This window comes from Pleurodeles waltl, chromosome 1_1 (assembly GCF_031143425.1).
Source record: "Pleurodeles waltl isolate 20211129_DDA chromosome 1_1, aPleWal1.hap1.20221129, whole genome shotgun sequence".
NCBI classification, from domain to species: domain Eukaryota; kingdom Metazoa; phylum Chordata; class Amphibia; order Caudata; family Salamandridae; genus Pleurodeles; species Pleurodeles waltl.
The window spans coordinates 825,244,580-825,257,220 of NC_090436.1; the positions used below are offsets into that span (position 1 = coordinate 825,244,580).

Below are 12,641 nucleotides of genomic sequence, written 5' to 3' on the forward strand. Positions count from 1 at the left end.
CTAAAGTTAATTGTATATGTCCCTGTTTAATAGTTCATGTAAGTTGTGACGCTTATTTTTCAACTAACAAAGGAAGTGCAAAGATGATTTAGTGTATTTCCTTTGGCGACCACAATGATGTCTTTCCTCTGAGTTGTGGCCTTATCGCCAAGAAGGCATGCATAAGAAAATGAAGTGTCACACCATTTTACGAGACCGTTGTTTTTACATTTTAAAAACACGACTAGGAGGGATCTTCGGACAATACCATTGAGGCCGGGTGCTAGTTTACAAAAAGGGAAAATTGGTGTTGGTTGAATTCAAAATCGAAAGGGGCAGTTAACTGGAGCTCAAAGATGAAAACATTATGCCTGACGTTAGGACATGGGAGGCGTGGTTTCATATATTGGAAAGAAAGCTCCTCAGAGGCATCGATGTGAGGAAATGTGCTACATTCTGTGGAGCGCTGGAGAATCATGACTTAGCCCAGTCAGTCAGAAACCTAGGAACGTTTATTCATTCGAGGTTTTCATTTAATCTGGATCAGGCCAGTGCTGGCATAAGAGTTGTTCGATAGATTATGACGAAAATAATTCACTAGTAAATGATGCTAAGGCATGCACGCGGATTATGTGTTTACTGTCCTTAAGCCTATTCCACAGTAAAACGAGATATACGGGGTCCTAGTCATGACCCCTCAGTTATGAGGGTAAGGGTCATGGATCCTCGGGTGTACGGGTCTTCGTCATGGAGTCATGGACATGACAGAAGTGATAAGATGGTAGACAAGTTGAAAAGCTATTGGGGAGGAACAGTGTGATATGAAAGATGTAGATCTTGTTCATTCTAGAGGTGAAACCTGGTAAGTTAGGGAGTGACACTTGGTTTTCTAAGCACGTATCAGCGTCTAGACTACACAAATAGTGTTTATTTTGAAAAGAGACACTTTTCTGTTTTCACAAGTTTCCAGTATAATAGATGAAGATAATTGTTCACTGTGGAAAGACTGTTTTACTACATGGTAAAGTGTGTGGTTTTTTTTCTGCTTTTAACTGCTAATTTTTTTCGCACAGCAAGCTGCTGTCCAAATCAGTGACGTGGGATCGACTAGTGCTGGCACATCTGAACCAAATACAATTCAGATACCTGAAGGTAACCAATAACAAACACAGTGCTTAATTTGTAAAACAATGAGTAGGCGCCGAGAAGCCCGTGGCCGATGCTACTAAATGTCTTAGCGCCAAACACAAAGGCTGCATTATCAGCGCCTCTTCGATTCAAAACCAGACACTCGTCCAGATCCCGGCGTTCTCCCTTTGTGGTGGTTTTCCGATTTTCTCTTTCTTATTCTCTCCCTCTTTGTGTATGTTCCCCTCTCTTGCTTTCTTTAAATGCCTGATGAGGAAAAATAGGTGTCAGTCCGCAGAAATGAACGCCAGGGGGCCCCACTTGCAACTACTGGCTCAATTTAGCCGTGAACGAATAGCAATGCTTTAAACATTGCCTGCTGTTGAATGAAACAAGGTTTGAAAAAAAAACAAATCCCAATTATAGGTGGTTATGAATGTTTTAATTGATTAAACAAATGCTGCAATTTGCAAACAGAGCAACAATTATCCTCTTACTAGTTTGTAATAAAGTACAAAAACGTGCAGGGGCGCATACGTCACTTTTATCAAAGTGGAAGACACACCGTGGCATCAGGTTTAGTAGTCGTATTACCTAGTGTGGATACAAATGGGCCTTTGCCATTTCGGATGTACCCAAGTGCCCGTGTATTTGGCATACTAAAATGGTACCCACGTAAGGCTAGTGCTGTAGGTGCGGGATTTCTTCAGGCCGTGTTCTCCCCTTCAGAGTTCTGTATCTCAGAATGGGCGCTAACATTGCAGTAGCACATGCTTTACCCCATTTACAAAACCCAAAATGTCTGGTATTTTCCCCACACCACTTCCGGTAGGCTGTTTCTGGCAAAATGGATGCAGGGAGAATAACTGCAGGCTAACTGCAAAATCGATTCAGTCACAACTCCGGGTTGTAATCAAACTAAATTTACTGCCCTGATGAGGATGATGGTTCTGTTGTTCTCTTGTATCATGCAGATATGCGGAATGTGCTTCTGGAATATTATAGGACCAAGCTCTTTCCTGTATTTTAAAAAAGAGAAAGAAAGGCAAGAAAAGCACTTCAGTGCTACAGCTTCAGAACGCAGGGCTGGATGTATCATTACATTTTGCAGTAACAAAGCATTGCAATTCGAAAAAGCAAAGGCTCTGCAACCGCCAATTGAATGAATGCAATGTATTTAAAGCGTTTTGTGAGTCACAACAACCATTCTGACTCTCAAAATGGCTTCTATGACTCATCATGTATCATAAACGAAGGATCATGAAAGAGACACCCCCACTTATTTAAGAGTTGCAATGGTGTGTGACTGCAAGTGTCCAACGCCGGAGTCAGGATGGTAATGGATTTGCAAAGAGGAAGCCATCTCTGTGGGACACCTTGCTCAGATTTCAATTTCTTGCCTACTGTTAATCACTGTTGCTCCCTAGCTAGGTTTGTACATTAAGGCCCATATTTATGCTTTTTTAGCGCCGCATTTGCGCCATTTTTTGACGCAAAAGAAGCGCAAACTTACAAAATACAATTGGGGCATATTTATACTCCGTTTGCGCCGAATTTGCGTCGTTTTTTTCGACGCAAATTCGACGCAAAACTAACGCCATATTTATACTTTGGCGTTAGACGCGTCTAGCGCCAAAGTTCATGGAGTTAGTGTAATTTTTTTGCGTGAACACCTTCCTTGCGTTAATGATATGCAAGGTAGGCGTTCCCGTCTTAAAAAATGACTCCCAGTCATGTGCGTGGGATTTATACTCCCGGGCAAAAATGACGCCCGGGAGTGGGCGGGGCAAAAAAACCCGCATTTGCGCCGGTTTTTAGCGCCTGGGTCAGGGCAGGCGTTAAGGGACCTGTGGGCTCAGAATGAGCCCAGAGGTGCCCTCCCTTGCCCCCAGGGACACCCCCTGCCACCCTTGCCCACCCCAGGAGGACACCCAAGGATGGAGGGACCCATCCCAGGGAAGAAAAGTTGTGGTAAGTATTTTTTATTTTTTTTGTGGCATAGGGGGGCCTGATTTGTGCCCCCCTACATGCCACTATGCCCAATGACCATGCCCAGGGGACAGAAGTCCCCTGGGCATGGCCATTGGGCAAGGGGGCATGACTCCTGTCTTTGCTAAGACAGGAGTCATGTTAATGGTGTCTGGGCGCCTGAAAAAAATGGCGCAAATCGGGTTAAGACGATTTTTTTGCCTCAACCTGACTTGCCCCATTTTGGGACGCCCAAACGCCATTTTTCCCTACGTAGGCGCTGCCTGGTGTACGTCGTTTTTTGTCACGCACACCTGGCAGCGCCGGTCGGCTAGCGCCGGCTAACGCCATTCAATAAATACGGCGCCCGCATGGCGCTTCAGAATGGCGTTAGCCGGCACTAATTTTTTGGGCGCAAAACTGCGTTAGCGCAGTTTTGCGTCAAAAAGTATAAATATGGCCCAATTGTATTTTGTAAGTTTGCGCCGATTTTGCGTAAAAAACGACGCAAATGCGGCGCTAAAAAAGTATAAAAATGGGCCTAAATGTGATAATAACATTACCAACAACAGGGTTACATCCCTTGCAGTTCTCTTTCCATCCAGTGTCTTAACTACAGAGTTTAAGCTGCTGTATACTTTCATGCACATGTTTGCAGACACTGAGGAAGACCAGTAGGTAGGTAAGAACCAAGAGAAAGATAATTGTCCCTAAGCGTTCTAAACAAGCATAGAAACAGTTACAGTTTTAAATAGCTTAAAACCCAACCTCCCCACCCTACCGTAACCCAGCATTAAAACTCAGTTCAACTGAACGTAAAAATCACGCAATTCCTACTGCCACATCAAAATAACGCATTTTTGACAGAAGCTCTACTTCATTTAACCTTCGCACTGTTCTGTATTTAAAAAGCAATGGTCTTAAAAACCTGATCTGATTGCAGACAGTCCATAAAAGGATGCAGCAAAGAACATTTTATGTTCAGGAGGCAAATACCATTGGTATCCTGGCTCATGGCCCCATGGAGGTGGGAAGAATAGATTGGATTACATCCCACCCTTACCTTTAAGATTCCATTCCGCAGACTAGGGTCCCGTATCTACACCAGATAGTGGAAGACCGTATCCCTGCCTAGGAAGGCAATGAGAAACTAATGATGGTTTCTCACTCAAGTAGGCCAGGTCGAGCATCTCGGCCACCTTTACCGCCTACTCTTTCAACATTTGTTTCCCTGGGAAAGGGGGCCATATCGCAATCGTACCACACACGGAATGTAGGGACTTGGGGGTATATTTACACTCTATTTGCGCCAGATTTGCATAATTTTGTTTTACGCAAAAATCCGGCGCAAACTTAACTTCATATTTATATTTTGACGCTAGACTCGTCTAGCATCAAAATATTGGAGTTAACGTCATTTTTTGCCCGCGGAAAACTACCTTGCGTCAATGAGATGCAATGTAGGTGTACCCGGCCAAAAAATTACTCTAAGGCCTTTACGCCTTATTTATCCTCCCATGCAAGAATCACGCACGGGAGGAGGAGGGCCTTAAATAATGGCGCTAAGCCTGTTTAGCACCATTATTTAACGCCTGGGTCAGGGCAAGCGTTAGGGGAACTGTGGGCCATTTTCCATGGTCAGAGGTCATGGAAACAGTCCACAGGTGCCCTTCCCTGCACCCACGGACACCCCCACCCAGCCCCACCCACACCTGGAGGACACCTGAGGATGGGGGGACCCATCCCAGGTAAGTCCAGGTAAGTTTTTTTTTTTTTCCAAAGTGCCATGGGGGGGCCTAACTTAGGCCCCCCTACATGGCACTGTGCCCAGTGGTCATGCCCAAGGGCCATAAGTCCCCTGGGCATGGCTATTGGGCAGGGGGGCATGTCCATGGGGGTTGTGCATCAAAAAATGGTGCTAGTCAGGTTAGAGTCATTTTTTCTGACTCTAACCTGACTAGCGCCATTCTTTGATGCACAATCTCCTGTTTCCCCTACGCCTCCCCCACTCGGTTAGCGTCATTTATTTTGACGCTAGTGGGGCCTTACAGCTGGCTAGTGTCATTCCTTAAATATGACTTCCGGCTGGCGTCCAGGAATGGTGCTAGCCAGCGGTAAACTTTTTGATGCAAACCTGCACTAAGGCAGGTTTGCGTCAAACAGTATAAATCAGGGCCCTAATATCTTTTAATTCATTCTTTACATCCCTAGCCCACCTTCTTTTACTAGCTTGAATTTCCTCCCAGCAGAGTTTAGAAACCTTTGTCTCTTCACCGTCCTCCGGGACTCTGTTAAAAAATCTGAAGGGCCAGGAAAATTCCCACAGATTAAAGGAGATAAACTTCAATTCCCTCCTTATGTCCTGGACCATGGTATCCAATGGAAGTGACAGGAACTTCTAAGTACCGCTCTCTCTAGTCGGGCCCACTCACAGGAAGGGTCAAGAGCAAATACCTCCATGCCATAAAGGCCTGTGGGGAGGGGTATTTTCCTTTCATTGTCCCTCAGCAGAGGAGAAAGTGACAACCCTCCAAATTTTCAATTACATTTAGACAATCAGCTAGCTTGTAGCAACTTTTGCTTAATACTGTTCCAATATGTGTTTCATTTTAAGTTTCTCTTGAACGTCAAACCTAAGTATTTGTAGGAGTCAACTACTTCCACCTCCTGGGCATAGAGATGCGAGCCGAAGCTATTAACTCTCTTACCAAGGACTAGCGTCTTAGTCTTCTCTAAATTGATTTTTCGCTGGGCTGGTTCTGCTTAATATATATTTCAAAGAAGTGTAGCTTCCTCTGCTTTATGCAGATGCCCTAGTGCTGCTGGACTGTACCCCAACTGTTGCAGACAGGCAACATGCTGATTCTGGATTTGGGGGGAAAATGACAGAGTTTGGGATTTGAAAGTGGGAAGGTCAGCCAGAAACATACTAAAAAGTGGGAAGCAAAAACACAACCCCGTCAAAGGCCGTTCTTAATAGGAATTTTTTGGGATAACTGGCCAGAATATCTATCTCTACCTGGGCCCAGGTATGAGTATGTAGAGTTTGCAGCACACTAAGCAGGACCGCAGGAAGCTCCCAGGTTACAGGCTTCCTCCATGGGATACCCCTGTTTACTAAATCAAAAGCTGTCCGGAAATCAACAACACCGCCTTTGATTTACCTGCAGTGCCTTTTGAATGATAGCCCATGAAGTGAAGCAGTGATCTATAGTTGAATGACCCTCCTGAAAGCCCCCTTGCTCGATTGAGACGATCTTGGATTCTAAGGCCCAGTCCTCCAACTTGGATAAAATGATTTTAGAAAACACAGTAACCGAAATATCTAAGGGACAGATGTATCAAAGGGTTTTTCCCACTCTGTGTCAATGGGAAAATGTGTTCGTACATATGGCCCTATGAGTCTAACCGGCCTATAGTGTGAAGGATCCGAGCTAGTCCCCTTTTTTAAAATGGGTTTCACAAGTGATCCTTAAAGCGGGGAGGAGGCCCGTTGAAGCTATCCAGAGGAACAAAAGAGAGTACACCATTGCCCACCAATCACTGTTTGCTTTAATTATTACCGCTGGAATGTTATCAGGGCAGGTGGTTCTTAAGAGCTTTATTCTAACAAAAACTGCTCTTACCTAATTTACGGAGCACCAAGAGGGAGGAAGCTGCATGGGAACGGTACCCTGGGGACAATCTGAAGGGGAAGGGCTGCCATATAAATCCACCAGGTACATTGCCCATGTATCTTCAGGAATCATACATACAAGGGTCCCCTTATTTTGCCCACTGAATTCATTAACTATGTCCCAAAACGTTTGTTGAGCCCCTGATAGGATTATTTCCTCCATCTCGTCCCACTTACTATAATAAAAGGAGGCTTTTTTCTTTTTTAAACAACTGCTTATATTGGGACTTAAGTTTGACCAGGTCCTGGGATATGGCACTACCTGGGCATCGCTTGGCTTTTTTAGATTCTCGTCTCACTAAACATTTATCTTCTGACATGCCAAATCAATTCAGCCCTTCCCCCCCCAAATCATATCAGCCCTTCCCCTCAATGTGACGTGACATCTGTGATCTACTCTTTTTTACTTTTATGGCTATACAGCCCAACACGTTAGACATAATTTATTTAACCCGTTCTGTGCCTTGGACGAGGTGACCTCATCCAAGGCACACGGGAACTTGGGGGAGCGCTAGCGCGCCCCCCCCTGTGCACTCCCCTCCCCCCCAAGGCGGGGATGGAAGGGGAAGACCTTCCCCTTCCACCCCTGACCCCCTCCACCCCCCCTGTGACGTCAGCGTGCGGGCGCGCGCTGATTTGTCACAGGGGCCTCCCCCACGATTGAAAAAGAAATGCTCAGCATTTCTCTTTCAATCACTGGGGGAGGCCCAGAGGGGCTTCAAAGGGAAGGAAATGTATTTCCTTCCCTTTGAAGTCTCTCCCAGGGTTTCAAAAGCCGGATTGCTTGCAATCCGGCTTTTGAAACCCCACTAGACACCAGTTTTTTTTTTTTTTTTTCAGAAATTGACAAATTTATTTTAGGCCATTTCTGCCCCCCCCCGGGGGCAGAAACCTCTAGGCGCCAGGGCAATTTTTTTTTGTTGTGTTTTTTTTTTTTGGTTTTTTTTTTTTAGAGATGGGGAGCGACCCATTAGGCAAGGGTCGGTGCCCTGGGGGGCAAATTGTATTTAGACCATTTCTGCCCCCCTTGGGGGCAGATTGGCCGATTTTAGGTCAATCTGCCCCCAAGGGGGCAGAAACCACTAGGCACCGGGGATTTGTTTTTTGGCGCCAATGTCACGCAGGGGGAGCGACCCCGTAGGCAAGGGTCGCTCCCGGGCAGGGGGGGATTGGGGGGTCAAATTTATTTTAGGGCATTTCTGCCCCCTCCCCCTTGGGCCGGCTGAGCTAGAGGCCAAAATCCACAGGTAGGCACTTTGCAAAAAACACCTCTGTTTTCTGTGAAAAAATATGTTGTGTCCACGTTGTGTTTTGGGCCATTTCCTTTCGTGGGCGCTAGGCCTACCCACAGAAGTGAGGTACCATTTTTATCGAGAGACTTAGGGGAACACTGGGTGGAAGGAAATTTGTGGCTCCTCTCAGATTCCAGAACTTTCTGTCACCAAAATGTGAGGAAAATTTGTTTTTTTAGCCAAAGTTTGAGGTTTGCAAAGGATTCTGGGTAACAAAACCTGGTCAGAGCCCCACAAGTCACCCCATCTTTGATTCCCCTGGGTTTCTAGTTTTCAAAAATGCGCTGGTTTGCTAGGTTTCCCCAGGTGCCGGCTGAGCTACAGGCCAAAATCCACAGGTAGGCACTGTTTTCTTTCAAAAAATGTGATGTGTGCACTTTGCGTTTTGGGGCATTTCCTGTCGCGGGCGCTAGGCCTACCCACACAAGTGAGGTATCATTTTTTTCGGGAGACTTGGGGGAACGCTGGGTGGAAGGAAATTTGTGCCTCCTCTCAGATTCCAGAACTTTCTGCCACAGAAATGTGAGTAACATGTGTTTTTTTAGCCAAATTTTGAGGTTTGCAAAGGATTCCGGGTAACAGTACCTGGTCAGAGCCCCACAAGTCACCCCATCTTGGATTCTGCTAGGTCTCTAGTTTTCCAAAATGCACAGGTTTGGTAGGTTTCCCTAGGTGCCGGCTGAGCTAGAGGCCAAAATCTACAGGTAGGCACTTTGCAAAAAACACCTCTGTTTTCTTTCAAAAAATGGGATGTGTCCTTGTTGCGTTTTGGGGCATTTCCTGTCGCGGGCGCTAGGCCTACCCACACAAGTGAGGTATCATTTTTATCGGGAGACTTGGGGGAACGCTGGGTGGAAGGAAATTTGTGGCCCCTCTCTGATTCCAGAACTTTCGGTCACCGAAATGTGAGGAAAATGTGTTTTTTTAGCCAAATTTTGAGGTTTGCAAAGGATTCTGGGTAACAGAACCTGGTCAGAGCCCCACAAGTCACCCCATCTTGGATTCCCCTAGGTCTCTAGTTTTCCAAAATGCACAGGTTTGGTAGGTTTCCCTAGGTGCCGGCTGAGCTAGAGGCCAAAATCTACAGGTAGGCACTTTGCAAAAAACACCTCTGTTTTCTTTCCAAAAAATGGGATGTGTCCACGTTGCGTTTTGGGGTCTTTCCTGTCGTGGGCGCTAGGCCTACCCACACAAGTGAGGTATAATTTCTATCGGGAGACTTAGGGGAACATAGATTAGCAAAACAAGTGTTATTGCCCCTTGTCTTTCTCTACATTTTTTCCTTCCAAATATAGGAGAGTGTGTAAAAAAGACATCTATTTGAGAAATGCCCTGTAATTCACATGCTAGTATGGTCACCCCGGAATTCAGAGATGTGCAAATAACCACTGCTCCTCAACACCTTATCTTGTGCCCTTTTTGGAAATACAAAGGTTTTCTTGATAGCTATTTTTTACTCTTTATATTTCAGCAAATGAATTGCTGTATACCCGGTATAGAATGAAAACGCACTGTAGGGTGCAGATCATTTATTGGCTCTGGGTACCTAGGGTTCTTGATGAACCTACAAGCCCTATATATCCCCGCAACCAGAGGAGTCCAGCAGACGTAACGGTATATTGCTTTCGATAATCTGACATTGCAGGAAAAAGTTACAGAGTAAAACGTAGAGAAAAATTGATGTTTTTTTTACCTCAATTTCAATATTTTTCTTTTTCAGTTGTTATTTTCTGTAGGAAACCCTAGTAGGATCTACACAAATGACCCCTTGCTGAATTCAGAATCTTATCTACTTTTCAGAAATGTTTAGGTTTCTGGGATCCAGCATTGGTTTCATGCCCATTTCTGTCACTGACTGGAAGGAGGCTGAAAGCACAAAAAATTGCAAAAATGGGGTATGTCCCAGTAAAATGCCAAAATTGTGTTGTAAAATTGGGTTTTCTGATTCAAGTCTGCCTGTTCCTGAAAGCTGGGAAGCTGCTGAGTTTAGCACTGCAAATCCTTTGTTGATGCCATTTTCAGGGGAAAAACCACAAGCCTTCTTCTGCAGCCACTTTTTCCCATTTTTTTGAAAAAAACGAAATTTTCACTGTATTTTGGGTAATTTCTTGGCCTCCTTCAGGGGAACCCACAAAGTCTGGGTACCTCTAGAATCCCTAGGATGTTGGAAAAAAAGGACGCAAATTTGGCTTGGTTAGCTTATGTGGACAAAAAGTTATGAGGGCCTAAGCGCGAACTGCCCCAAATAGGCAAAAAAAGGCATGGCACAGGAGGGGGAAAAGGCCTGGCAGCGAAGGGGTTAAACCACACAATTCTGTTCTCAGAACACACTGAGAGAATTTCGGGGATGGTACACAGCTAGAAGCTGAAGATGGGTTGGATCTAGACGGGTTGTGAGCCTCTGTGGGTAAGTTACTTCCAATGGCAATACCATCTCTGCAGTCTCCGGCTCACAAAGGCTAAGAACTGCCGCCATGGCCCAATGGCCACTACCCTCATACATTGCCACTTTGAAATCTAAAAAGAGACCAAAGTGCCAGGCTGGCGTAAACATATAATCAATCGGACCCACCAATAGGCCTTGCCGAAATGTTGCAGCTGCTGGTATAATGTTCTTAAAACGGACATTTAAGCCATTTAAACAGATAAGCTCTTTGTTCCTCAGCCATTGATTCCGGGCTTTGGCCTCCCGTTTAATGTATCTGTGAGGGAATAAAGGAGGGGGAATATCGTAAAAATGTAAAGCATCTTCCATTTGTAAATCTGCCTGGTCAGGGAAAAGACAAGCATTAAAATCCCCAGCCACAATTAAAATTGCCTCTGGAAATTTCGCAATCAAATTCTGGAAGGGTTGCTCAAAAGATTCCAGCCAGCCCTTCAATTCTCCAGTATTCTTCTTTATGCATAAAAACATTTATAAAAAGAAAGCACCTACAAATATTGACCAGGCCGAGTTCTACCACAGAGAGCTACAAACCACTCTTACAATGATTTTTTAATTACCTTAGATTACCTTAGTGGATATTAGGGTTAGGGCCCCAGAAGATGATCTCCCCTTACCTCGACTTAGCCCTGTACTGTTCAGTACTACAAAGCCTTCTAGCCTTCTATAGTCTTTTCCTCTTGCACCCAAGATTCCTGGAGGAATACCACATCGTAAGATTTCATTATTCCTTCTTATTCACCACTTTTCATGAAGCGCTCAAACCTGTGGATATGCCATCTCAGGATTCTCAGATTTGGAGTGGAATTCTCGCTCTAGCGGGAATTGGGCCAGTCACCCGCCCCCCTTCACAGTCAGGGAATTGCATCCTGCCCCCAGACCGCAGCTTCTCTCTGCTCGGGCAGCCTGTCATTGACTAATACCACTCTCAGGTTCTTGGGTGAACAACTATTTTGCCATGCTCTCCTAAGGCTTAGCAAAGGCCTGTCATAGGAATAGGGTATGAGACAATCCCACTGACTAGCCGTTATCCCACCGTGGACACCTAAAAAGGGGGGTGAGGGTTGACTCCGGGTGAGGGCCAAGCGAAGCGGGGGTTCTTTTTGAGAAGCTAATGGCTTGTAAACCTACTTTGGCCAGGTCATCTCCCGCCTTAAGTACCAGCTGAGTAATGCAGAGGGAAATAAAAGAGATACTTGAGACTTCCTTTCCTTGATCACCACTCTGGAATCCCACAGATATTGAGTAATTCATGGAAATCCCTGTTTAAGTGAGGGAATTTGATGGAATATATGAAGGATTTTTGTGCGATTCCAGGGCCGGAACTTCCTTGCTTTTTTTTCCCCAGCGGATAATATCCAGCAGCAGGTCAGAAGACCCTGGATTGGACATTGTAGGAAAGTACCATCTTGCCTGGCATGTTACCCCCATATTTCACTGTATATATGTTGTTTTAGTGTATGTGTCACTGGGACCCTGCCAGCCAGGGCCCCAGTGCTCATAAGTGTGCCCTGTATGTGGTCCCTGTGTGATGACTAAGTGTCTCACTGAGGCTCTGCTAACCAGAACCTCAGTGGTTATGCTCTCTCTGCTTTCTAAATTGTCACTAACAGGCTAGTGACCAATTTCACCAATTCACATTGGCATACTGGAACACCCTTATAATTCCGTAGTATATGGTACTGAGGTACTCAGGGTATTGGGGTTCCAGGAGATCCCTATGGGCTGCAGCATTTCTTTTGCCACCCATAGGGAGCTCTGACAATTCTTACACAGGCCTGCCACTGCAGCACGAGTGAAATAACGTCCACGTTATTTCACAGCCATTTACCACTGCACTTAAGTAACTTATAAGTCACCTATATGTCTAACCTTCACCTGGTGAAGGTTGGGTGCAAAGTTACTTGGTGTGTGGGCACCCTGGCACTAGCCAAGGTGCCCCCACATCGTTCAGGGCAAATTCCCCGGACTTTGTGAGTGCGGGGACACCATTACACGCGTGCACTGTACATAGGTCACTACCTATGTACAGCGTCACAATGGTAACTCCGAACCTGGCTATGTAACATGTCTAAGATCATGGAATTGGCATTGGGGAGACAATTCCATGATCCCCCGAGTCTCTAGCACAGACCCGGGTACTGCCAAACTACCT

The 12,641-nt window shown here is 45.5% G+C and overlaps 1 protein-coding gene across 1 annotated transcript in view; it reads left to right on the forward strand.

The window, feature by feature from the left end:
- Positions 1 to 12,641, forward strand: part of ENTREP1 (endosomal transmembrane epsin interactor 1) — a 157,543-nt gene that overhangs the window by 104,629 nt on the left and 40,273 nt on the right. The window contains exon 8 of the mRNA XM_069228755.1: positions 1,053 to 1,131. Coding sequence (XP_069084856.1) covers positions 1,053 to 1,131 — 79 coding nt within the window. The remainder of the gene's footprint in view (positions 1 to 1,052; positions 1,132 to 12,641) is intronic.